Source organism: Manis javanica, chromosome 6 (assembly GCF_040802235.1).
Source record: "Manis javanica isolate MJ-LG chromosome 6, MJ_LKY, whole genome shotgun sequence".
Classification (NCBI taxonomy): Eukaryota; Metazoa; Chordata; class Mammalia; order Pholidota; family Manidae; genus Manis; species Manis javanica.
This window is the reverse complement of record NC_133161.1, coordinates 43057230-43085155: the sequence shown is the minus strand read 5'-3', so window position 1 is coordinate 43085155 and position 27926 is coordinate 43057230. Positions and strand designations below refer to the sequence as shown.

Genomic DNA, 27926 nt, shown 5'->3' with positions numbered 1-27926 from the left:
TATGTAATTGTCAAATCACTATGTTGTACATCTGAAACCAATGTAGTATATCAACTACACAATAAAAATAAAACACCTTTTAGTGCAACATCAAATGTATTTTTATTAAAATAATACATTTTATGCTGTTAAATGAAAAAAAACTGTGTGTAGATGAATGTATAGCATTTGTGTAAAAAAAGCCCTGTATTTGTTTGTGACAAGAAGCTGCTAAAACTGGCAGACATTGAGGAAGGGAAGTGGGTAGCTGAGGGAGAAAGGAAGAAGAGTTTTCATGACTGAACCTCATGTACTTTTAAAGTTTGGACTACATAAATAGGTTATGATTCAAAACTAAATGAATGTTTTTTGAAATAAATATAATAAGGAGCTTTTATTACCTCTAACCTTTATTACCTTTAACAAGAGATAAGGCCAAGCTGAAGTCTGGGAGTGAAGTCAAGCCGCCTGTCAGGAGGGTGATGGCTGTGGCAGCGCCTGGAACTCCCCAGAGACTCCCTTTGTCCAGCCACCCTTGGCAGCGCCGTTCCAAAGGAATCACAAGCTGCAGATGAGCAGGCAGGAGGACACTGACGAAGGCGCTCCTGCCTGAAATCAGCCCCTGTGCACAGCCGGCACCTGGGAGGATCCCTCCCTCCCCTGTGGGTCACATCTGTGCTGGAAGACGTGAGAGCTCACAGGCCCACACCAAAGGTCCTCAGCGCGTCCCTCCTTTTCTTCTCCGACCCCCATGCCTCTGCTCTTTGGCCACAGTGTTTGATTGCTGAGATGAGAATGCCACACAAGTCAAGTCCTATCAGTCTGAGTCCGAACTCTCATTTGACTTGCAAGACTTATGCTTCCGTTTTTTCTTCTTTTTCTTTTCTTTCTTCCTTTTCTTTTGCTTTTCTTTCTTCTTCTTTTTCTTAAGTTTCTCTTTGCATTCTGAGGAACTGGAGCTGCTCGCATCTTCATCTGAGGTAGAATCCTCCAGTAACTGTTTTAACTGTTGTATCCTAAACATGTGAGAATGGCCAAAGAATCATATTTAAATGAAAAAAATTTCAGATAAAAATATATAAAAGCAGTAATGAAGGTAAAAAATGCCATAAATAACCACCTTCTTGAAGACAGTACTTGTTTTTACTTGTGCATGTTTCCCCGATTCTTGTCCATATCCACGCCCACTTTACATGACTGTAACCAGGGTATAAGCCATTTTGTGTTCTTTTCATTGTGCTAAATGTTTCTATAGTCCTTACAATTTTAACTTCTAACAGATGCATACTTTCCTGAATCATTCCCTCCCTGTTCATAGTAGATAATCTACCTCCTCAACAATTATAACTCAGTGTCACCAATTTGAGAAAAACAAACCCTTCTGTTTTTTCACCCTATCTAAAATCTTCTGACAAAAGCTCAGATCTTTAATGAAATTGGACAATATCAACTATTAGTGGCATGAGTGGGCGAGGCTGGGCCAAGCCCACTGCTTTAAATTAATCCAAGCAGAACAGGCTGGCCTGCTCATTCCGCACACATTGACCTTTTCAGTTATTACTTCTGCCCTCCAAATGTTTCACAAGTAAAGTTCCATATTTGCTAGGCCAATCATTCAATACTGGAACAGTTGTTTCTAACTTTCAGCTTCAAACTTAAAAGGACATTGTTATCAGGACAACTTTACCTTATATCCTTTTCATGTCTTTTATTCTCTCTTATGATGTCATACATAGGATCTTCATGTGCCTTAAGGGTTAGAGAAAATTAAAGTTAGGTTAGGCTTCACAGACTGTTAGTTAAATTAAGACTAAATCGCTATTTCACTGAAACCAGTTTTTTCCCCTTTTAGCATGATTTTATGTTCTAATTGTTCCTAAGAGTCACCATCACTTCAAACTCATGGAGGCTATAAAAAATATTTTCCAATTTTACAAATATAGGATATAATTTGAATAACCTTTATAAAGAAAAAAACCATGGTAGAAACATTAAATACTATTCAAGGTTAGAAATACTGAGGTAATTCTCTTTGTTCTATATGGACAGATGATCAAGAGATATTACTAAGCTAAACAAGTGAGTTGGAAAATGATACATAAGAATAATTCATTTAGAGGTGCACAAAAACATGTATATGCTCAAAAAAGAGTCTGGAAATATACTGAATAAGCTACTTACTACAAATTCCCTCTGGGGAGACAGGATAGAGTGGACTTGAAAAATCAATTGTGAAAAACCTTAACTGTACTGTTTTCATTTTGTTAAAGTAAGCAAACGTATTCTTGTAATATCTGTAGAATTTAAAATCACTTAAATTACTTAAAAATATGAACACAGAGTGAGCTTTATGGTGTGTGAATTATCTTTAAAAATGTTTATTGTAAAAATTTTACATACTAAAGGAAAAAAGTAAAATATACATTATCTTACCACCAAGGTATATCCAGTGCTAACAATTTGGGGTGATGCTTCTAGTCATTAATTCATAATTTACAAAAAATTATAATCATACTATATATACAACTTTATTCTTTTGTGAACATCTTCCCATGATTATATATTCTTCTACAACATAATTAGAAGTGATATGATTTCTATGTTACAGTAATTTATGTTGGCCACTGAGATTGTTTCCTGTTTTCTTTAGTTTCTATTCTCCAACCACGTCAATATGATAGTTACCCATCTCATAAAAATTTGCATATACTGATGTTCTGTTATATCCTTAGGATCAATTCTTAGAATTTAGTCTCTGAATTCAACAATATGGATTTACATTTACATTTTTGAAATGTATCACCAAAGTGTATTATAGAAGCTATAAAAATTGGTAGTATAGCTAGAAGTGATTTATCTAGAATATTTTCTTCAAATTATTAAAGTGAAAGCACAATATTTTAAATGTCTTAATTATTTCACTGTCATCTAAAGGGGATATATATAATTTATATACACAAAGACTGAAGAACTAGAACCCTAATTTTAGAATAGATAATGTCTGCTTCAGAAACAGAATCAGTATGCCCAAGGAATAAGCAAATAACACTTTAATAAGTTAGTTTTTTGTTAATGAAATAATCTGTCACACAATTTGATTTAATGGAGATGTAGTTGACACCAGATACTGTGGTCCAAAGGCTTCTAGGGATGTATTTTATGTGAACCTACAGTTCACTGGTGATGGCCTGGTTCACTGATGCTCTCTATTTCTGGTAAATGTAAAATGACACTCTGGGGTTCTACTTACTACTCTGAACTGTTCTAACTTTTGGTTGCCTTTGATGAAGAAAGGACATTCTTTGTCACCTGTTCGGTGACCATACCGTTTACAACGCCAACCTACAAAGAAAAAGGGACATATTTTAGTAAGATAACACATTTTTACTTAATCAAGATAAAGTATCAGTAGATCATATTAACTATTTTCTTCATTAGATTCCAATTTTAAAAAGCAGATCGATTGATGGATGAACCACATAAAATCCTGGAAAACAGAGGGAAGCTAATTGCTTCCGTAAGTATTCTTTAATCTTGGAATTTTAGAAATGAACCAAGTACTTACCCAGCAATCCCATGCAAATAAAATAGTGTGATTTTTTTTTTTTTTTTAGTAAGGGTTGAATTGTGTCATCTTTCCTGCGGTTCTCGTTGTGTTGAATGTCCACCTTCTGGGACCTCAGAATGTGACCTTACTGGGAGATAGGGTCTTTGAAGACCTGGAATTGATCCATCCCTCCACAGCCCTCAGAAGGCACCAACTCCACTGACATCTTTATTTTCGACTTTCAAGCCTTCAGAACTGTGAGACTAAATACATTTCTCTTGCTTAAGTCACCCAGTCTGTGGTACTCTGTTATGGCCGACCTAGCAGACTGTAAGGTATTAAACAACTCTAACCAAGGTCAGGAAGCAGGAAGAGGGATTATAGGTAAGATCACTCAACATGGCTCCATGCTGACAGCTACTGAAAATATGTAGTGACAGAGAAGTAATATTTTTCCCTTTACATTTTTATGTGAGAGTTGGTAGTAGGAAATCATTGGAAAAAATTTGGTTCACAGAATCTCTTATGATCATCACTGACCTGCACTTGTCCATACCTCCCCACTAATTAGTTCCACATGGGAAAGAAGGAATGCACTCTTAATGCAAATGCACACTGCTTTAAACAGATGTCTGTCTGTATGAAAAAAACGGAGGGATGTTCAAAGCCATGCATTACTGTGTGACTATTAAGAAGGATGTATACCATCTGTGATAAGAAATCTTTGTTAAAGGAGAGGTGATTCTTGTTACTTCAGGTGTGGTCAATGGACCAGCATACCTGGCATCACCTGAGAACTTGTTAGAACTAGATTATCAGCAACCCCACATCCCACCATGTTTGAGAAGCTCCACTCTAGATAACACTAGGATAAGTGAAATTAAAATGTGATTATGGGCTATCTGTGTTTTTTTATGATTTTTTAATTAAGGTATTATTGATATACACTCTTATGAAGGTTTCACATGAAAAACAATGTGGTTACTACATTCACCCATATTGTCGTGTCCCCCCGTTCCCACTGCAGTCACTGCCCATCAGTGTACTAAGATGCCACAGATCCACTATGTGCCTTCTCTGTGCTACACAGTTCTCCGCATGACCCCCCACACCATGTGTGCCAATCATAATACCCCTCAATCCCCTTCTCCCTCCTTCTCCACCCACCCTCCCCCACCCCACTCCTTTGGTAACCGCTAGTCGTTTCTTGGAGTCTGAGTCTGTCGATGTATTGCTCCTTCTAGTTTTGCTTTGTTATACTCCACAAATGAGGGAAATCATTTGGTACTTGTCTTTCTCCGCCTGGCTTATTTCACTGAGCATAATATCCTCCAGCTCCATCCATGTTGTTGCAAATGGTAAGATTTGTTTCTTTCTTACGGCTGAATAGTATTTCATTGTGTATAGGTACCACCTCTACTTCATCTATTCATCTACTGATGGACACTTAGGTTGCTTCCATATCTTGACTATTGTAAATAGTGCTGTGATAAACATAGGGTACATATGTCTTTTTGAACCTGAGAAATTATATTCTTTGGGTAAATTCCTAGGAGTGGAATTCTGGCTCAAATGGTATTTCTATTTTTAGTTTTTTGAGGAACCTCCACATTGCTTTCCACAATGGTTGAACTAGTTTACATTCCCACCAGCAGTGTAGGAGGGTTCCCCTTCTCCTCATCCTCACCCCCATTTGTTGTTCTTAGTCTTTTAGATACTGGCCATCCTAACTGGTGTGAGGTGATCTCACTGTGGTTTTTATTTGCAGTTCCCTGATAATTAATGATGGGGAGCATCTTCTCATGTCTCTCTTTGGAGAATTGTCTGTTCATATCCTCTGCCCATTTTTTAATCGGGTTATTTGCTTTTTGGGTGTTGAGGCGTGTGAGTTCGTTATATATTTTGGATGTTAACCCCTTGTCGGATATGTTGTTTACAAATATATTCTCCCATACTGTAGGATGCCTTTTTGTTCTGTTGATGGGTGTCCTTTGCTGTACAGAATCTTTTAAGTTTGATGTAGTCCCATGTGTTCATTTTTGCTTTTGTTTCCCTTGCTTGAGGAGATGCATTCAGAAAAAAGTTGCTCATGTTTATATTCAGGAGATTTTTGCTTATGTTATCTTCTAAGAGTTTTATGGTTTCATGACTTACATTCAGGTGTTTGATCCATTTCGAGTTTACTTTTGTGTATGGTTATAAACAATAATCCATTTTCATTCTCTTGCATGTAGTTGTCCAGTTTTGCTAACACCAGTTGTTGAAGAGTCTGTCATTTTCCCATTTTATGTCCATGGCTACTTTATCGTATATTAATTGACCATATATGCTTGGGTTTATATCTGAGCTCTTGTCTTTGCCATTGGTCTATGGGTCTGTTCTTGTGCCAGTACCAAATTGTCTTGATTACTGTGGCTTTGTAGTAGAGATTGAAGTTGGGGAGCATAATCCCTCCAGTTTTATTCTTCTCAGGATTGCTTTGGTTATTCGGGGTCTTTGGAGGTTCCATATGAATTTTAGAATTATTTTCTCTAGTTCATTGAAGAATGCTGTTGGTATTTTGATGGGGAATCCACTGAATCTGTAGATTGCTTTAGGCAGGATGGCTATTTTGACAATATTAATTCTTCCTATCCATTAGCATGGACGTGTTTCCATTTATTGGTATCTTCTTTAATTTCTCTCATGGGTGTCTTGTAGTTTTCAGTGCGTACATGTTTCATTTCCTTCATTAGGTTTATTCCTAGGTATTTTATTCTTTTTGATGCAATTGTGAATGGAATTGTTTTCCTGCTTTCTGTTCACCATTCGTGTATAGGAGTGCAACATATTTCTGTGTATTAATTTTGTATCCTGCAACATTGCTGAATTCAGGTTTTAGTTCTAGTAGTTTTGGAGTGGATTCTTTAGGGTTTTCTATGAACAATATCATGTCATCTGCAAACAGTGACAGTTTTAACTTCTTCTTTACCAATCTGGATGCCTTTTATTTCTTTGTGTTGTCTGATTGCTGTGGTGAGGACCTCCAGAGCTATGCTGAATAAAAGTGGAGAGAGTGGGCATCCTTGTCTTATTCCTGATCTTAAAGGAAAGACTTTCAGCCTCTCACTGTTAAGTATAATGGTGGCTGTGGGCTTGTCATATATGACTTTTATTATGTTGAGGTACTTGCCCTCTATACCCATTTTGTTGAGAATTTTTATCATGAATGAATGTTGAATTTTGTCAAATGCTTTCCCAGCATCTGTGGACCTGCTCATGTGGTTTCTGTTCTTCTTTTTGTTGACATCGTGGATGATGTTAATGGATTTTTGTTGTTGTTGTTGTTGATGGATTTTTGAATGTTGTACCATCCTTGCATTCCTGGAATAAATCCTGCTTGATCATTATGGATGATCTTTTTGATGTATTTTTGAATTCAGTTTGCTAATATTTTGTTGAGTATTTTTGCATCTATGTTCATCAGGGATATTGGTCTGTAATTTCCTTGTTTTATGGTGTCTTTGCCTGGTTTTGGTATTATGGTGATGCTGGCCTCATAGAATGAATTTGGAAGTATTCTCTCCTCTTCTAGTTTCTGGAAAACTTTAAGGAGAATGGGTATTAAGTCTTTAATAAGTGTTTGATAAAATTCAGCAGTGAAGCAGTCTGGTCCAGGGATTTTGTTCTTAGGTAGTTTTTTGATTACCAATTCAATTTTGTTGTTAGTAATTGGTCTATTCAGATTTCCTGTTTCTTTCTGGGTGAGCCGTGGAAGGTTGTAGTTTTCTAGAAAGTTGTCCATTTCTTGTAGGTTATCCAGTTTGTTAGTGTATACTTCTTCATAGTATTCTCTAATAATTCTTTGTATTTCTGTGGTGTCTGTAGTGATTTTTCTGTTTTTATTTTTGATTGTTTGTGTAGACTATCTTTTTTTCTTGATAAATCTGGCTAGGGGTTTATTTATTTTGTTTATTTTCTCAAAGAACTAGCTCCTGCTTTCATTGATTCTATTGTTTTATTCTTTTCAATTTTATTTATTTCTGCTCTAATATATATTATGTCCCTTCTTCTACTAACTTTGGGCCTCATTTGTTCTTCTTTTTCTAGTTTCATTAATTTTGAGTTTAGACTGTTCATATGGGATTGTTCTTCTTTCCTGAGGTAGGCCTGAATTGCAATGTATTTCCCTCTTAGCACATCCTTTGCTGCCTCCCACAGATTTTGCAGTGTTGACTTACTGTTGTCAATTGTCTCCATATATTGCTTTATCTGTTTTCATTTGGTCATTGATCCACTGGTTATTTAGGAGCATGTTCTTAAGCCTCCATGTGTTTGTGGGCTTTTTTGTATTCTTTGTGTAATTTATTTCTAGTTTCATACCTTTGTGGTCTTCTTGAGAAGCTGGTTGGTACAACTTCAATCTTTTTGAATTTACTGAGGCTCTTTTTGTGGCCTAGTATGTGGTCTATTCTGGAAAATGTTCCATGTGCATTTGAGAAGAATGTGTATCCTGCTGCTTTTGGGTATAGAGTTCTGTAGATGTCTGTTAGGTCCATCTGTTCTAATGTGTTGTTCAGTGCCTATGTGTCCTTACTTATTTTCTGTCTGGTTGATATGTCCTTCAGAGTTAGTGGAGTGTTGATGTCTCCTAGAATGAATGTATTACATTCTATTTCCACTTTTAATTGTTAGTATTTGTAGTACTACTGTGTTGGGTGGATATGTATTTATAATGGTCATATCCTCTTGTTGGATTGACCCCTTTATCATTATGTAATGTCCTTCTTTGTCTCTTGTTACTTTGTTTTGAATTCTACTTTGTCTGATACAAGTACTGCAACACCTGTTTTTTTCTCCCTATTAGTGGCATGAAATCGCTTTTTCTAGCCCCTCACTTTTAGTGTGCATGTATTTCGGTTTGAAGTGAGTCTCTTGTAGGCAGCATATAGTTGGGTCATGTTTTTTATCCATTCAGTGACTCTATGTCTTTTGATTGGTGCATTTAGAGCATTTACATTTAGGGTGATTATCAATAGATATGTACTTATTGCCATTGTAGGCTTTAGATTCGTGGTTACCAAAGGTTCAAGGGTAATTTTCTTACTATCTGAGAGTCTAACATAACTCACTTAGTATGCTATTACAAACACAGTCTAAAGGTTCCTTTTTTTCTCCTCCTTTATCTTCCTCCTCCATTCTTTATATATTAGGTATAATATTCTGTACTCTTTGTCTATCCCTTGACTGACTTTGGGTGTAGTTGATTTAATTTTGCAATTGTTTAGTAATTAATTGAGCATTTCCTCCAAAATACAGTGTAGAGATGGTTTGTGGGAGGTAAATTCTCTCAGCTTTTGCTTATCTGGAAATTGTTTAATCCCTCCAAATTTAAATGATAATCTTGCTGGATAGAGTATTCTTGGTTTGAGGCCCTTCTGTTTCATTGCATTAAATATATCATGCCACTCCCTTCTGGCCTGTAAGATTTCTGCTGAGGATTCTGATGATAGCCTGATGGGTTTTCCTTTGTATGTGATCTTTTTTCTCTCTCTGGCTGCTTTTAATATTCTGTCCTTATTCTTGATCTTTGCCATTTTAATTATTGTATGTCTTGGTGTTGTTCTCCTTGGGTCCTTTGTGTTCGGAAATCTGTGTACCTCCATGGCCTGAGAGACTATCTCCTTACCCAGACTGGGGAAGTTTTCAGCAATTACCTCCTCAAAAAAAACAACAACCCTCCATTTTGTTTTTTTCTTTTAATTTTTATTTTGGTACCATTAATCTACAATTACATAAGGAATATTATGTTTACTAGACTCCCCCCATCACCAAGTTCCCCCCACATACCCTATTGCAGTCATTGTCCATCAGTGTAGTAAGATGATGTAGAATCACTACTTGTCTTCTCTGTGTTGCACAGACTTCCCTGTGCCCCCCCAAATTATACATGCTAATCATAATGTCCCCTTTCTCCCCCCCACCCCCACCTATCCCTCCCTTCCCATCCATCCTCCCCAGTCCCTTTCCCTTTGGTAACTGTTAGTTCATTCCTGGCTTCAAGTGAGTCTGCTACTGTTTTGTTCCTTCAGTTTTTTCTTGTTCTTATACTCCACAGATGAGTGAAATCATTTGATACTTGTCTTCCTCTGTTGTGTTCTTAATCATTGGATCTCCATCCTAAACTCATTCCTGAGCTCTTGAATATTTTTCTGTACCTCAGGAGCATGTTTATAATTTTTATTTTGAAATCTCTTTGAGGAAGATTGATTAGTGCAGTCTCACTTGACCCTTTTTTTTGGTGTTTGTGGGATTTTGGTTTAACCAGGTTCCTTTGATGCTTCATATTTTTACGTGGTGCCCTCTAGTGCCCAGAAACTCTACTCTCTGGAGCTGCTTAGTCCCTGGAGGGAAGTCAGGGGTTGCAGGGGAGCAGTCCTGGTGCCTGGGTAGAGGAAAAAGCTGTTTTGTCCTTCCTGGCTGCTATGCCTGTCTCCACTGCCAGACCTGTGGGCTGAACACACAGTTGTAAGCCTCTATGCTTTGCGTTTGTAGTTGCTCTTGGCAGGGCTTCCCTCTGACTGGCCTGACACCAGGGTAGGGCTTGCTGGTTTGCGAGCCAGGTGTGGGCTGGCCGGGAGGAAGGTGTAGCAGGCTGTGTGTCACAGTGGGGGGCCTTGGAGTTGTGTAGCCAGCCAGGAGGATGGAGCACCTGAAGATCCTGAAAGTTCCCAACCTGCTGGGCAGAGTGCACTTGGCGAATTTTGTCTACCTGTCCTTTCTCTCGAGCAGTAAGCTGTGTGTAATCCTTGCCCCTTTAGCATACCTCTCGCTGTTAGGAAGTCTCTCAGACTGCCCACCCAGAGCAGCCGTATATAGATCCCTGGTTTCCACAAGGAGCTGGAATCTCAGTCTCTCCAGGCATTCCGCCTTAGTTTTCCAACCCCAGTAATCACCGGAGCACCACGCAATATAGGTTCGTGCCCCCAGAGCAGATCTCCAGGGCTACGTATTCAGCAATTCCAGGCCTCCACTCCCTGTCCGCTCTATTTCTCTTCCTCCTGCCAGTGAGCTGGGGTGGGGGAAGGCCTTGCATCCCGCCGGGTCACAGCTTTGGTATGTTAACCTGTTCTGTGAGGTCTATTCTTTCCTTCAGGTTTATGGAGTCTGGTGCAGCCTTCTTTCCTGTTGCTCTTTCAGCATTAGTTGTATTAATTATATTTTCATATTATATGTGGTTTTAGGAGGTTTCTATCTCACCTCTTACGCCGCCATCTTTAATCCCTTCTTCTCTATGTGTGTGTTTTTTATCATCTTGGATGGATCTATGCTTTGTGGTCCTGAAGCTTATATAACTTAAGGGGAGGAAGGGCTCTTAAGGGGAAAAAATTAATCTTGCCTTGGCAAATTGAAAAAAAAAAAAAGGCTGTATAAGCACATTATTGGGACTCCATAAGGCCTTTGGAAGTTCTAAGTGAGGGGTCTTAAATCTTATGCTTCATTAACCTAATGGTAAAAGTGGTTCTGGTCCTAATCAGTTAATCTGTAAGTCAGTGAAAAGACCTGTAAAATGGCAAGTGAAACACAACTAACTATGCCACAAACCCAGAGTGGTTTTTAAGCTTAAAAAAAGAAAAAAAAAGCACAGCAGACTTCTGGGTAAAGATGACTGACTGAAAGTAATCATTTACTTTTATCCCCTTCATGACATCCCATAAAAATAACAACAAAGAGAATACTTTTATAAAAAGGCATAAACCACAAAGACAGGGAATACAGGAAAGGAGACAACAGTATAAAATTATTGGAAGCTCTAATGGAGATAGAGCATGCTAAATGAATAGCAGACCCCAAAAAACTGAATTCTAAGTCAGTGGTAGGGAGAACTGAGAACCAACTCAGTTTCAATTTGTAGAACTCCCCAAAGCTCCGGATTTGGCAGCCTACTTCTGGGAATAGAGTTGAAGGGGTAGCTTAAAAAGGATAATTGGTCAGAAGACCATGTATATTCCTCCCTGACCCTGGTTAAATGTTTATTTTTTGGAGAAGGTAAAAGGGATCGTCTCTGGCTATAATGATGTCAGGCACTTTAGAAGGCAAGGTGCCATGCCGAACATGGGAAGATCATGTGAATGCCTGAGGACTGAGTGCTGGGTGCTGAGACTTCACAGCCTTCTTCCTTCAATCAGTTCCCAGATGTCTTGCCAATGGGTTTCAGTCTTTCAACACTATGGCTTCAGTGTTACCAAAGAAATGACAGTAGAACATTCTTGGGGTGAAAGGGTTATACCCAACTTTATTTCCATGGTGGCAGGTCAATTACTAAAATCTCATCCACTCAGAGCAAGTCATCATGCAGCAAGCTGGTTTCTGCATCTGGGCCACTCTGTCTGCACAGTCGTCCCAGTCTCTATACTCAGCGATGCCATCACTCCAGCCTCTGCTCTGCTCTCCTGCAGCCTTGCAGTCATGCCACTGTGTCTCCCAGACCACTGGGCGGGGCTCTTTATATAGAGTCAATAGCAATGTATTGCCCACATGTGTGTAGTGAGCTAGCCAAGGAGGGCCAGGTGAGAATCCTGGCCACAGGGACTTTGATTTTATCCACACTCCATCCCTCCAGGATTCTCTCCTCTCAATCTATGTGCCCGCAGTCCTCTGCAATGGTCTCTGTGCAAGGAAGCTGGAACATTGTAATCAAACTCCACAACAACATAATACAATATAAAAATAACAAAAATTACAACAAATTATAATAACCCTCAAGCCTGAGGAGATCCATTGCCACCAAGTGGTCATCCTAGCTGTACTGAGACCAGTTCTACTCAAATGAGTTAATCAAAAGGGCCATGGGTGGGCCTTACAATATCCACCTTCTCTAGCCTCTCCAGCAAAAAGTCTTGCAGACACACAGGCCAATCTTTGCTTTATCTCTGCCTTCTGCTTCATCCTCAGCAGCCAGAAGTGCTGCTCCAGTCTCAGTTGTTGCCACAGCTCCAGTCCAATTTCTTTCTGACTGATCCTGCCTTTTCAAAGCCACCCACATTTGGGTCCTTGCAACCTTCACAGGGTCCTTTAAATTCTTTCTTCGAGAAGCAGACTGTATTTCTTTCCGTGCTTGAGCCTGAGGATAGTAGTAGATCATGGAGTGCTCCACAACCTGAGGAGGGGGCTGAACCTCTCCTGAAAGAACCCGCAGTTGCCAAGTCCTTCTGGCTTTCCACCAGCTTTCAACCAGGGGAGGTCTCAACTGAGGAGGGGCCAGTACCTCTGGGCCTCCATCCCGACCTGTTCATCAAACCTCCACTCCTCCATTTCTGGGGCTGACAGCTCCACTACATCCTTCACCTGCCCCACGGCACCAGGAAGCCTGCATTCCCATACTGCTGCTTCTTGTGCTGCTCCTTCTTGGGCTGCTGCTCCTTCTCATGCTGCTTCCTCTCGGGCCACAGCACTTCGTAGTGACGTCATTTCTGTCAGCTTTCTCTTGGGGTAGACCCCATTCCTCCACCCCTTCACAGTACCACATGTCCACAGGGAACGCTTGAATGCCTCCCTGACCATAGGCACAGCCTGCTGAAACACTCCTCCTATGAGGGCAACCTGTTCTTCTTCCTTGGTCACCAATGAACCCTGCCAACTGTCGCCAATTGTCTTGCCAATGGATTTCATCCCTGGGCAAGTTCGCTATGGATTCACGGTGACCAAAGAAATGACAGTAGAACATTCTTGGGGTGAAAGCGTTATACCCAACTTTATTTCCACGGTGGCAGGTCAATCACCAAAATCCCATCCACTCAGAGCAAGTCTTCATGCAGCAAGCCAGTCTCTGCCTCTGGGCCTCTCCGCCCACACAGCCATCCTCTGGGCTTCTCTACCTGCAGAGCCGTCCTCTGGGCCTCTATTCTCAGCGCTGCCACCACTCCAGCCTTTGCTCTGTTCTCCTGCAGCCTTGCAGCCATGCCACTGTGTTGCCAAGACCACTGGGTGGAGCTCTTCATATAGAGTCAATAGCAACGTATTGCCCACACCTGTGTACTAAGCTAGCCAACCAGGGCCAGTTGAGAATTCTGGCCACAGGAACTTTCATTTTATCCACACCAGAACATAAGGAATGTAGCCTTTACCCTGAGGCAGGAAATAACTTTTCTGTCAAAATCTACCAGCCTAATGAAAATGACCTACAGATACTGATCTGAGAGATTACTCTTTACTACAATATTTTGTTATCTGTTTAAGAAAAAAAAAAGTTTACCAAACTAATCATCCCAGACAGGACACCTTACAGTGATGTTTAGAATTTTTACTCAGCTTTTTAAAAATCTCTCACTCCTAAACAGGAATGAGTGTGACAGCCAGCCTCTAAGAGTACACCAGTAAGCCCTACCTCCTGGTATGCACACCCTCCTATAGCCTCCTCCACAGTGCACAGGACTGAGCTTGTAAGCAAGTGCATATTATGGAAATGACAGCTTATGATTTCTGAGGCTTGGTCATAAAATACAGGGTTGCTTGTACCTTATTGTCTCCTGGATCACTGGCTCTAGGTAAAGAACACTGGAATATCATCCTGAGGATACTCAAACAGTCCTACAGAGAGGTACATGTAGCAAAAAATGAAGACTTCCGTCAATTGCAATGCATCAGTTTGCAATGTATATGAGTAAGACATCTTGGAAATATGTCCTCCAGTTCCATCCTTGCCTTTGGATGACTGCAGCCCTAGCTGACATTTTGACTGTAACTTTATGAGAGACTCAATGATAATCACCCAGATAAGCTCTCTTCAATTCCTGGCCCATAGAAACTGTGAGATGGTACAAGATAATTTTTGTATGAAGCCACTATATTTTGGGATCATTTGTTACACAGTCATAGACTACAGTAATACAGTAGGTAGCTGGATTCACAGAGATCTGAAAGCCTTTTAAATGAAAGACAAAGGTGAAAAAATAAACAAACAGAAATTACTAATTTGGAAGGAACAGACACATCAGGAAGAAGGAAAAAAATTTACATCCTTAGATAACATACTGCAATAGAACATGAAAAAATAAAATTGTAGACCAAAAAATGCCTGTTGCATTGGAAAACATGATAGCATAAATAAAAATCTTAAATGAAAGACTGGAAGATATGTTGATGAAATAGTCTAGGAAGCAGAAAATAAAAATATGGGAGAAATGATCAGAAATTAGAAAATCAGTCTAGAAAATCCACTCTCTGAAAATTAACAAACACAGAAGGGAAGAAATAACCAATGAAACAATTTGTGAAATTTCAAAACACAGGGAATTCCAAGCTTCCAGAATGTAAAAATTTAAAAAAAGTAACAACAAAACAGTTTACATCAAAGCATCCAGAATCTTAATTGCTTTGGATTTCTCAATGGCAGTTCTGCAAATGAGAAGGCTATGAAGCACTGCCTTCAAATTTCTGAAGGAAGCTGGTTTTTAAATGAGAATTACACTAAATGGCTATCTAAAAATATAAAATAGACAGGTTTCTAGGAAAATGAAGTCTTGAAAATTTTATCTCCCATAAACCCACCTCCTAATACTAGAGTATGTGCTCGACATAGCAAGAGACTACTGCAAAGACCCAAGATACAGGAAAAAGGAGAGAGGATAAGGGAAAGCACAGAATGATGGTAAAGGAGGATCCCTGGATGACAGCATATGGAGTAACTATCCTCAGAAAGGCGATTCTGACAGAGTACCTCAAACATCTGAAATCTTGAATTAGTGATTATACACAGGAAAAAACAGCAAAAACAATAAGAACCACAACAAAAAAAACGTATTAATTGCAGGGCAAACAAAACATTATGCATGATGATGGAGGAAATGTAATTAGTCTAGTACAGGATTCAACTCTGAAAATAATCATTAAATTATGATACAACTATTACTGGGAAAAAGGGAGATAGGATGGGTGTGTGTATGAGGTCAGGTGGAGGCAAAAAGAGCTCAATTCTTGCTTTCTACAGTAAGATAATGAAAAAATCTGAAAAATCAAGGGTCAGGAATACAATCATGCTAATGAGATACATGGAAATAAACTTCAAAATAACTTTCTTTAGAGGTTCAAGTGGCTGTTTTAATTATGTGCATGAGGAATCTTTGTACAAATGCCTTTAAAAGGCAGCAGTACCCTTCCTTCAAATGCCATCTTATGTTGGATGAAGGTGTTGCTGTTCTGGTGGGGCACAAGGTATACACACAGACCCACCTCTGAGGCCTCTGACTCCTTTGCAGTTACGGATACAACCTTAACACCTCTGATGGAGGGTGACTGACTAAGGTTAAGACCCAGAGGGACTGCCCTCCGATGCATCCCTTGTCCTATGGCATTTCAAACATGGAATATCCTTTTTTTTTTTAAGATGGCCATTGCTTTAACTGTTAGTACAGAATATTCTATAGACTTGGATTTTGTAATAAATTAGAATTCTACATGTCATATATATAATTTGTGGTTTGAATGGTCATTTCATATAGAAATAACGCTATAGTTTTGGTGATAAAATACAAAGGTTTAAGTTATTTTTTGTAATATCCTTTGTGTTACAGGAATATTACTGGTGAGCCCAGACTGCTGCACTTCTAGTCAGAAGCCCTGGATCAAAGCTCTGCTCTAACTTTTACATTAGACCACTCACTGACACATGAAGTTGGCTTCTTTATCTATAAAACAGAGGTTATGCCATGACTTTAGTAGGGCTGTGGTGAATAAATTAATTAAAGAAGCACAGTGTGTAAATTGTGGTATGTAACTGGGGTGTGCCAGTGAGTGTTACCAGTTACCTGAAAGTCTTCCATACTCACACTGCATAACTTTGACTTCCTTCCCCAGTGGCATCCAAAGGCCTTTAGTTGGTGCATGAGCCAGAAACTCCCTGGCATGTTCATTGCCTGGCACATCTGGTATACAGTCTTCTGGCTTCGTCTCATCTTCCTAAAACAGCAAACAACATATAAACCATATGGTTAAAAAGAAGCCCTGGAATTCTCTCCCACCTGCTTGAGGACACAGCATTCCCGGCTTTCTCATGGGTAGGAGATCCCAGTGTCATCCCTGATAACTCCCTGAGGAACTGAAAAGAAACACAAATTAGACCTGACCCAGTAAGTAAGAAGTAAGTAAATAAATAAATAAAACCAACTGAACAAATAAATCTGAAGAACCGTATCGCAAAAATGACATAGCTGTTTTTAGAGAAATGTTACTAGTGTTCATGCAGGAATGATTTCTGAGTTCCAAATTCTGATTCTAGATCACAAAAATTAGATTCTAAGGTCAAAGAAAGTCTCTGCTAATTTAAAAGCTTTGTGGAATGAGGCAAAGTATAGAATTAAACAAGTCAGGTTACCTAGAATAAAAATAACATGTTAAGCTAAAATGGATTTTTATATCTGGAAGGCCAATGCTATGTTTTATAATCTCACATATGCTGTATTTATGAAATGTATTTTTACCACTTAATAACTGCATTATACAATTAACGTGCTATTTTTTTTACTTTATGATTTTTTCAAAGTTTCCATGAATATTAAATTTATAATGGAAGAATGTTTTCTAAAAATCTTTCTTCATTAAAATTAACAGAGAGGCCTGCTCTGGCCTTTAATTCTCTATGTCTGGCTTTGCAGAAGGTCACTGTGGTGGGGCCAGGCTGCTGGAGGGCCACCTGCACCAGGGGAGATGGGACTGGATGCACTTCAAGTCTCCTCAGTCTGCTGTTCTCTGAGCCGATGACATGCAACAAACCAGCAGTGGGTGCGTCAGGGAAGGAACACGGGGCAGCGGAGCTTTGGGAAGATGCAGCCACGAGTGAGAGAGGGAGAAGGGGAGCTGCTGACAATGCCTGTGGGCCTGCCGCCATCTCTGAGGGAACAGACATGTGACTGATAACATTTGCACAAAGGCACAAGCTGTGATAAAGCCCAAAGTGTAGGAACCCACTGGCACCTGCAGGGAAGAAACAGGGTTATCCTAAAGGGAGGTTCAAAACCCAATGCGACTTGTTTTCACAACTTACTGAGTCAAACATCTTAAGAGAATAACTGAAACTACAAATTCACACTGACCTTGATAAGCCCAGGAGGAGGTTTTTCATAGCTAGAAAGAAAAAAAAAGCCTGTCACCAACCATGTTCATAGGAAACCAACATATTTTATTAACACATAACACATTTTAATGAGCGAAAGCAACTGCAGGCCAAAGAAAAAGGGATATTTTTAGGAGAAATGTAAAACTACATTGCATCTAAAACAGTCCATCAAATATGCCTGGCAGTCAGAGATCACATGAAGTGATGCTGAGACCTACACCTTAAACTCACTGAAATAATAGCTCATTTGGTGTCATAACACAATTATTTTATTTTTGTAAAAAGGGAAAGCAGAAGATTGCAGCAAAAATGTGTGGTAAGAACACCTGTGAGAAAATTTTGCCACCAAACAGTCATTACAGTTGCCAGATTATTTACCTAGCAGACCCACCACTTACTCAGCACTGAAGAAGCTCATGGGGGAGGGTTGAGGGGCCTGTTCTAGCATGGCTGGGACAGCACAGGGAGGGGCAAAGCTGGATGGAAGGGCCAGTTGCAGGGGAAGGTGGTGAAGGTGACCTGTCCTAGAGGCTCCCTGTCCCATTTCCCCGCAGCTCCCAACTGGAGATCCTCGCAGCCAGTCCTACCCGCAGAGTGAGCGGTCTGCTCCTCAGCTCTCTGACCATCCTTTTCCCTGAGGGACCTCCCTGCATGCAGGGTGCAGGACCCCTGTGTGGCATCTGGATGATAGGCAGCATTCAATAAAGAATGCTGCTAGACTAAGAACAGAAATGATTGTGTGGGAATGTATTTCCCTTTCACCACAGAGTTCTCGGAGCCCCAGGATCCTGAGAACACAGGTCAAGCCGAGGTTCCCAATTCACTTTTACTTTCTATGACTGTGCCGGAACTGTGAGAAAAATGCTTTGGATTCCAAATCTGGAAAATCAGCATGAAGTGCTCATGTCATTTGAAGTTATTTTTAAAAATACTAATTTTTTTTTTACTGAGATAGAATGGAGACATAACATTGTAGTTTAATTGCAATCATGTTCATTTTTTTTGTGTGTGTGTGTGGAGTGGAGGCAGTCTGTAGGATGAAACCCTTAACCTGGGGGTCTGGTGCTGTCTCTGGGCAGGCCAGACTCATGTTCATTTTTAAGTTTTGACGCACTACTGGTTATCACACACACTGGACACCCCCACCACACACACACACACACACACACACACACACATACACATACACAAACGGTGAAAAAAGAAGACAACTGAGCATCTCAGGTCTTTTCAATGTCTTTATAAGGGACATTTCACTGAGAGAGGGAATCTGGGCACCATGGCTGGTTTGAAATTGTGTCTTGACTCTAAAAACCTGGAAAATGTGGGAGTCTCAAAATTGCTGCATATAGATAGTGAGTTCAGAGATTATTACTTTTCTGAGTTTCGTAGTGAAAATGTCTTATTTTTAGCATCAGTAAAACAGTATGTTAAAATTGTAAATCATTTAAGTAATAGTCAAAAAGATTTTGAGTACCCCAAAACTAATATAGGACCATCTGCAAAATAGTTTAAGATTAAAAAAAAAAAAAGGCAGTGGAGTACAGAAAAACATATTTGGATTGCTTCTATTTGCATGTATGGGAAAAAGGGGATTCTATATGCACATTTATAATCAGACATGCTTTCCTATGAAGAGAATACCTCTGAAAGGATACCTGAGGGAGGCAGCTTTAATTTATTTACATGCAAATATACTGCCTCAAACAATGTATTTTAATTATAAAAGAAAATGAAATTAATGGCATCTTCTTTGCATCTATGTAGGAATAAGCCCAGGCTAATATATTCTGAAAAGCCAAAGGAAACCCAGGACTGAGAGAAAAATGGGCCAAAAATACATCATTAGGAGCTTATTTCTGCTATAGAGTTATATAGACTACATTAAAAATTTTTTTTTCAATTTTCTTTTTGCAATTAAATTCCCACTCTAGCTTTAACCAACTTAGTATTTTTCTCCTACAAAAAACAACAGGTACAACAGGAGAAACTAAACTTCTCAGGCAAGTTGAAGGTTCAACTTAAAAACTTACTCCTTGTAGAAGTAAACAGTCGACAATGATCATCAAGGCACAGTGCTAAGTACCAGAAGGGAGGACTAAGGGCATAAAGATACTCCTAATTCCAACTAGAAAAGTATAAAATTAAAACTGTTCTCAGAAATGTCCACATAACTCTTGACAAAGGTCACTGTACATTGGGACCCATAACATGGGAGCACCCCCACCCTGCCCGGAGCCCAAGAAGTCAGATGTAAATGGAAGTCTGCCGCACTAATAGGAAATACCTCACTGTCAAAGAAACTTAACATAAACCATTCACAACTTAGCTTTAGCTAGCTTACCTGACCCTGGAAAACAGGACCTGCTAGCCTTCTGAGGAAATCCCCATCTGAAATAACTAATTTGGTGACAATCATACCCTGTTTCCCAGTTGCCTCTTTTAATGTTCTATTCAACTTGATCTCGCCCAAAATTCCTCAGGAAGAGTACTCCACTGCTGGTGAGGCACCGTGATGCCCCAATTCATGACTGTTTTCCCTTAAATAAAAGATACCAAACTTGTTACTAAATGGAATTACTTTGTCATTTGACACTCTTTATAACTGTGTAACACTGCTGGTGAGGCACTGTGCTCCGCAGTTCATGAATTTCCTTTGAATAAAGGATACCAAACTCACTACTAAATCGTATTACTTTGTCATTTGGCACACTTTATGACTGTGTAACTGTCCTGATAAAGGATATATTTGGGTTTTTGAAGAAGAGGACCCCATATTCCGGCTGCAACACTTTCCAGTTCTACATCAGTGTGAATGGGCTTTGGTGGTAAATAAATTTTGAATTCTTATTCATTTTCACTGCTGTGTACTTTGGGTAAGTTACTTAACCCCTGGAACCTCAATTTCCTCAAGGGTAATATTTCACAGCACATGTGTGAAAGGCACTCCACAATGCTGGTTTCTGCCCCTTTTGTTGAAGACAAGGTGATGCTTTCAGCAGCCTCATGACACAGCTCAAAGGAGCACTAGCATCACAAAAGTCAAGATGTGGACCCGACAAAGAGACTTTGTCAACCCAAGCCAGCCTTCAGGTATTTTCACAGATCTGTAGCTTTACATGGATTTACCAGCTGCTAATAAGCAAATGTGGGCCCATACTTGGCATTGGACTTCCCACATACATTGTCCCCAGCTGTTCTTACTGCCTTTCTAGGCCATGTGACTTGGAGGAACCCTCTTCTACATCTGGCTTCAGGGATGTATGCAGACATCCCTTACTCCATGCAGATGGCACATCAGCATTCAGCCACATGTATCCCTAACCTCTTGTGAAGCTCATAAAATATGTCTAATTACAGTTAATAAACTATCTTGTTAGTAAGAGCAGGGCAGGCCAGGAATCCTGACCTTCATTTACCAATGATAAATCAGAGGCTACCCCAGTAAGAGGCCAAATTGGGACAGGCACTCAAACCTCATGATATCAAGAGTTCTTTCATTGAGTTGCAGCCTCCATTCCAGGCCAGCAATGCAGTCTGTCTCAACAACCATGAGGAGTTAAATAAACCTTGCAAGGGCATGCAGCCCAGTGCCCAAGTGCTGGCCTCTGGTCAAGCCTCACCTGCACAGGACTGTCCATAAGTGTTTAGCTGAATCCATAATTATTCTAGCATTATGTTTGTCACTGGAAATCACAAGACTCCAGGGACACTTTATATTCAGAGCACGAGTACTGTTTGATTTGGGCACACATACTGTTCTGAATCCAGTTTTCCTTAATTTTCCCCCCTAAAACACTGCTCATTTATTCACTTTTTATTTATTGTGATATAATTCACATACCATGCCTTCCTATATTTTGACAATACATTCCCCACTAAAGCAAAACCTATGAGTTTGGAGGGAGCTAGTAAAAAGAACAATGACCTCTGCCATTTCTGAGGCAAGGGTTGGGTTGAGTGTGTGCAGATATTAAATGCATACACACGTTTTCTTGTTGATCCTGGGAACATCCATGCATGTGTGAGGGAAAAAGTCAAGCTAAGAGTCAATATCTGAGCCACACTCTGATGGAAACAGAGCTGTAGGGTTTTTAATCAGGGATTTAGCAAAGATAGGCTTTCATTATCTGGTTTGCAGACCAGGAACGACCTTGTTACAGCAGAAAGCTTCTGCCTGTGCTCATCTGTACCCAGCTACCACAGACTAGCCAGGCCCTCTGTATTTCCAGCCAGGACTGAGCTGAGAGAGTCCCAAGTACAAATCTGTATTTGAGAAAGGCTGAGACAGGAAGGAAATTCTGAGGCCAGGTGTGTGTGCACTCAAAAGAGAATCTCTTAAGCTCTGTCCCTCTTCCTCAAGAAGTAATACATACACATATTTAGCTCAGATCTGTGTCTTTACCCTGTAAACCTCCAGGGAAGTAGGCATTATTATACTTCAGAATGGTTGCAAAGTTTAGAAACATTTCACATTTTCCTTTACGGTGAATGACGGATGAGAAATGCCACTGACAGTCACTACAGCAGGAAAAACTTCCCTTTGGCTTAGTCTCTGGGTGCTTCCAAATTAAGAATTGTGATGGAGGTTTTTCCACTGACATCCTCACCATCATTAATTCAGAGCTTTTCTAAGGAGACTTTAGAAGTCTAAAGGTAAGGAGGACTTACCTACTCCCTGAGGATTGCATAGTAAACCTGATATAAACAGTATTAGCTTTTTAGGTATGGTATTTCCAAAGTAAATATTTAAAATATCTTCCAATGGAAAGCTGTGGCATGTTATAGGCCTAACAAGAGCAGTGGAAATTTACATAAGTTGGGAAGGCGATACAGTTCATCAGCAGCCATTCATTAGAAACATTAATAATATGCCTTATTTTAAAGGAGTTTGGAAGGGAGGGGGTAGACACTATGTAAATATTCAGTAATCCAACAATACTTTATTTTTGCGATAGTTGTACAAATAACACATGCCAAACAAAATAAGATTCAAATTCCTGAAAAATATGTAAATGTTTTTGCCTAGGTGGAAAAGGAGTGTGATGGAACTGCACATTTTGAAATATGTTATTATTAGCAATGACCTTCCCTTACAAGTCCATTTTACAACTGTTTACACAAGTTTAAAGGAACATGGTTAAAGTTTTTTTCCTAGGGCTTAACAATGCATTAGTTTATGCACTATGTTAAAAAAGATATTTCTCAAAGACTGAAGGATTATTTAAAGATTAACAGATTTGGAAACGAGAATAGGAGGGTGTTTGTATAGTTTGCTTTTGTGCCGTGACAGCTGAGAAGTCTGTTACCTTTGTAGTTAGTCCTTACAATTAAAAAAAAAAGAGGTCCCTTACTTTGTACCACCTGTGAGCCTTGCTATTGTATCATTCAGATTGTAATAAACTGTTCTGAGCAGTATGAAGACTAAATTATATAAGAGAGGAAAAACACTGTCTTCCCAAGTGGGTATGGGGCAAGAAATTTTTATTTTACCCAGTACTTAAAAGTACTATTAATATTTTTGAATGCTGGGTAGGATTTCTTTTGGAAAAGTCCTTCATGTAAGCATACTCCGTTCCAACTATTCCTGCAGTGGCTCTTATGGGGCTGGAAGACAGAGAAGAAACTGCCACATATATACATAATCTCCATTCTGTTACGACTAGTGGTCAAGGCACACTTCAGTGAGAGACCCACAGCAGGGGTTGGCGCACAGATGCAAGACTCAGATGCCTTCAGGGGCCTGGCAGGTATGGTCAAAGGGTAAGAAAATTTAAGGTCAAGTGTAAGCAAAAGGTCAGAGGAGTGTGAGGGCACTTAAGGCACACCTGTGGGTAAACGAACTTGAATTCAATTTGTAAAAAACCCCAATGGGACTTTCCCTTTAACAAGGCAGGTTGACCAACTTATTTTTTTGCCTTCCTTTCTAAGCTTTTCTTAAAATGACAGAAAAGAAAGAGAAAAGGTAAGAAGTCACAAAGAAATTCTGTGAAGAGATACTACCAGAGAACAATTCAAGACAAGGCTGGGAAGACAATGGGAAGTGGAAGAAAGTAACTGACTTCTTTAGGTAGACGAAGTTACCCCCTTTGGAAGACTGGAGTTGGGAGTATGAAAACTGAGTGGCTGAAACCACCAATTTTCTCCTTCCTCACAGCCAGGAGACTCTGTCCTCATGCTTGAAGAGACTGCAGGTTTAGTGCCCTGTGAAACTTTCTTGGAAAGGCCCCACATGCATAGGAATATTTGTACAGGATAGGGATCAGGGTGAGTGCTGGCTGGAAATAGTTGTTAAGTGTCAGTCTGAACTCTAGATCCCCAACGTCTCCATCTTAATCCAGAACCCTGGTAGCAAAGCTTATTTCCAGCACCCAGACCTGAGAATGGAAGTTTCTTCTTTGGAAACTGAACAGGCCCCAGACAAAAACCTCCACCTCCTAATATGTGGGAGCTTCCCACAGATGACCACAGTCTGGTATCCCTACAGTGAAACTTACTAGTCAACAAAGCAATACCTTTGCATCATCCTCTCTTTCTCAACAGCCCCCTCCAAAATAGCTTTGTAATGCTTCAGTCTCAATGAGGGAGATCCAATATCTCTACACATTAGGACAAAACCTCTAAGTGAAAGAAATCAAAAGAAAAGGAAAAGAAGAAACAGGCAGTGGAAGGAGAAGAAAACAAAGAAAAACTCATGAGTATCCTCCAAGATGAGAGATGTTATTGATGAAATAATAGGATGCTATGAAAAGAATTCTCAGAACAAGAAAAAGCTCTTTAAAGTTAAAGATATAATAATTGAATCTTAAAAAATGTAAAACAGAATGGTTGGAAGATAAGTCTTACAGAAGGTTAGAATGAAAAGACAAAAAGAAAATGGAGAGAAAAGATAGAGGATCAATAGAATTCTAAGAGAAAGAGAAAACAAAATGGTGGAAAAGAAATTAAAATATAAATCATATATGAATATTAAATATCCATGAAGTGTTACGCAAATAAAAAATTTTAAAAATCCAGTGAGAAAAAGTTCAGATAACCATGAATCTGCAAAATACTTGGGACCAAGAATTCTTTAACATTTCCAAAGGTGGGGTGAAGTAGAACAAATAACTTCTAAAGGAAAGGGAATCACAGCAGCATCAGATTTCTTAGCAACATTGGGAGCTAGAAAATTATGGTGTCTCACCTTTGAAATTGAGTGAAAATGATTTCTAACCTAGAATTCTATACCTGGCAAAACTACCCATCAATCATGTTTGAGGGTAGAATAAAGACATTTTCATACATGTAAGAACTCAACAAATTTACCCCTAATGCACTTTTTACAGGAAGTTACATAATGTGCTTCAGCAAAATAAAGTAAAGACAGAAGATCCAGGAATGGATCCAATACAGGAGAGTGATGAAGTCCCATGACAATTGCTGTACACCAGTCTAGAAAGTTAGTAGGGTGTACTGGTGGAGAACAGAAGGAAGACTGTAGGTAACAAAACAAAACAAAAAAACCTTATCAGGTATGTAGAAACATATGGGAAAAGTTTTTAAACCTTTGGAATAAAATTAGCAGTGGATGATAGGAAATAAAGCAAATGAAAACATGGAGGATCTTATTAACTACCTAAAAAACAACAGTTGTACTAGAAAGCAAAAGAAATCATAGAACACCGTTTGGATTAAAAGTGAACAATACTGCATAGTTATAATCTTAATACTAACTATATTTAACAAAATTATAATGGAGCTATACTGGAAGGATGAAGATATGAAGCGCAGGGAAAGAACTAACCCCTCATCTATGAAGCAGGTTGATAGGTAATATCGACTGTTCAAAAAGAGCAGTGTAAAAATATAATTTAGAAATAAGTAGTTAAATCTCTTAAGAAAAAACTAAGTTTCTTCAATTGAAGCCTCAGTTGGAGGGAGTGTTGCAGGAAGTATGTGGGGTGACTGAAAAGTGGGGATGGGAAACACTATTTTTTGAAATTAGTCTTTTAATTTTATTTTTTATTAGTTCTTTAAATTTTATTCCAAAGATTTAAAAGCTGAGAGTACTTTAAACTAATGTTTAAACTACATTAAAGTCTTACTTTGGAAATAAACATTTTCGTTTAAAAGCAAACAAGCATCTGAACTAGCAAAACCACATATGTCAGCAGCTGGGAAAGTTTTAAATCTCTTAAATGGAAAAATCAGAGTCTGGAAATCTGATACCTGGGTACTTCCTTAGTTTTGCTAGGTTACAGACAGATGTATCCTCGATCAGGTTACTTAACTGCTGAACCTGGATTTCCTCATCTGCAAAAGGTTATAATAATCTCTGATGTCTGTTGAGTGCACTATGAGCTACAAAATAAATACAGAGTATTAACCATCATCTGGTATCCGAGAGTTTAAGATACTGAGGGCCGAGCTGGGCTGAGCCCTGCCTGAACTAATCCTAGGGACAATAGGAGATGGAGAGGGCTACAGGGAACAGGATCGTGAATGTCAGCAAGGCAGGGCCTGTATCCTAAAACCACTGCCTACTGGGATGAAGTTTAGCTTGAGAACCACACTAAAATGAGCAGGCCAGACTCCAATAAAGCAATGTATTTTTTTGTCAAAGCTTCCATAAGATTAATTATTAAGGATTTTAACATCTTGAGACCTTTCCTTACATGATCATCTTGGCATAGTAATAAGTGGTGCCTGAAACAGAAACGCATTTTTTATGGAATAACTCAGTGAATACCAAACCTAAGTTTGTTTTCTAAAGCTAATTACAGAATGACAGAATCACAGAAAAGAACTGAAAGTTCATTATTCCAAACTCCCACCTGATGTTTAAACCTCCCTTGCAACCTGCCCTTCTCTCAGTGGTTATCGGGACTCTTCTTGAACCCCTGGGGCTGGGGCAGCAGTGCCTCTGGGTCAGGCAATGCTGACCAGCAAGAGTGAAAGACTCTCGCCCTAACTCCTCTTGTTGAGCGATACTGGCCTCCGTGTGGCTCCCACCCGACCATCCATCCCCTCACCCCATCATTCTCTGGTTCTCCCCTGCTCACCACGCAACCGTTACAGGGCTGGGTTTTTCCTCTGCCCGTAACAGCGGGGGAGGAAGGGAATGGGGAGGTTACCCAGCTTCTAGTGGGTCCTTGGAACTGAAAAACCCGAAAGGACGGCGGGCAGAGCGCTCAGGCCCCGCCTCACGGATCCAGTCCCCGGATCCGGTCCGAGCGCCCGACCCCCGGCGCGCAAGCCGGGCACGCACGCCGCGGGGTCAGGGAGACCCCCGCCGCCTCCGCGTTCAGGCCGCGCGCGCCTCGCTGCGGGCCTGAGCGACGGGGGCGGGGTCTGCTCTTCCCGCCGCGAGGCCGCGCCCGGATGCCCGGGCAACGGACCTTCCTTCTCCCCCGAGGGGCGCCGGGAGCCCAGTGTCTGCGCCGCTCCGCGGACGGCCGGCCCGCCTGCCCACTCGCGGGTTTCGGAGGGCCCGGCCTGGCGCGCCCCCACGGCGCCCGGGAGACGCCCGTTCCCGGCGGAAGGCCGCAGGGCGGGCGGGGACTCACAAGGACTCCAGGTGCTGGAGCTGCTGCAGCTGCTGCGCGTCGTGCCGCCGCCGCTTCTGCTCCCGGCGCCGCTGCAGCTCCTGCTCCGGCGGCTCCCGCTGCCGCCGTGCGCCCGCGGCCCCCGCGTCGTCGCGCCGCGGCCGGGACGACATTGCGGCCCCTGGCGCAGCCGAGGCGGCGGCAAGACGGCCCTTCCTCCGCGCCGCGCCCGCTCGGCCCGCAGCGCCCCCTCCCGCTTTCGCCCCGCGGCCGCCCGGGCAGGGGCCGGTGTCCCCGCCAAGGCCGCTTGTCCCCCGCCTCCCCACAGACCGGCTGGGCCGCCTTCCCGCGACGCGGCCCCAAGGCCGAGCTGGGAGCACCCGGGCCCTCGCCGCCAGACCGCCGGGTGCCGGAGGTCGGAGCGCGCCCCCTGGCGGCGGCCGGGGGCTGAGGATGCGCGGTGGGAGCCTGGGGCCCCTCTACGAGCCAGGGCCGCCCGCCCTTGCGGCCTCCACCCCTGGAGGCCACGAACCTGTGCAGGTCATCACTGTCTTGCCCAGTGGCCAGGCACACGAGAGCTGCTCGTTACATGTACTGGATTCATTCAGTTTGCAAGAAAGCAAGACTCCATAGACACTCCCCGTTTTCCAGAGCATGCGAAGCATGGTTAAGACAGTTGATGGGTGCTTTATTTAGACATATTTTGGGTGCTGGAAATGAGAAAAAAAAGCTAATATATACTGAGAGCTTTTTATGAGCCGTCATTGTCTAAGCACTTAAC

General features: G+C 40.9%; 1 protein-coding gene across 2 annotated transcripts; it reads right to left on the bottom strand.

Moving 5' to 3' along the window:
* Positions 1-371: 371 nt before the first annotated feature.
* On the bottom strand, positions 372-27443 carry LOC108384192 (RP9 pre-mRNA splicing factor). Of its 2 annotated transcripts, none has more exons than XM_073238622.1 (6): positions 27167-27443; positions 17596-17626; positions 16312-16462; positions 3230-3321; positions 1667-1728; positions 372-995 (listed from the first exon to the last, which is right to left on the bottom strand). In XM_073238622.1, exons 1-6 carry the CDS (start codon positions 27316-27318, stop codon positions 797-799), a joined length of 687 nt encoding a protein of 228 aa, XP_073094723.1. In that variant the 5' UTR covers positions 27319-27443; the 3' UTR covers positions 372-796. The 2 variants fall into 2 exon arrangements, with proteins under 2 accessions (XP_073094723.1, XP_036883378.1); XM_037027483.2 differs by having other exon boundaries at positions 16333-16462; positions 27167-27438.
* Positions 27444-27926: the final 483 nt, after the last annotated feature.

Coding starts and splice junctions, on each gene's coding strand:
- LOC108384192 (XM_073238622.1), bottom strand. CDS start 27,318: ATGTCGTCCCGGCCGCGGCGCGACGACGCGGGGGCCGCGGGCGCACGG. Junction 17,627..27,166: donor CTCCAGCACCTGGAGTCCTT/GTGAGTCCCCGC, acceptor TTTTCTTTCTAG/CTATGAAAAACCTCCTCCTG. Junction 3,322..16,311: donor TGAGTATGGAAGACTTTCAG/GTAACTGGTAAC, acceptor TTTTCTTTGTAG/GTTGGCGTTGTAAACGGTAT.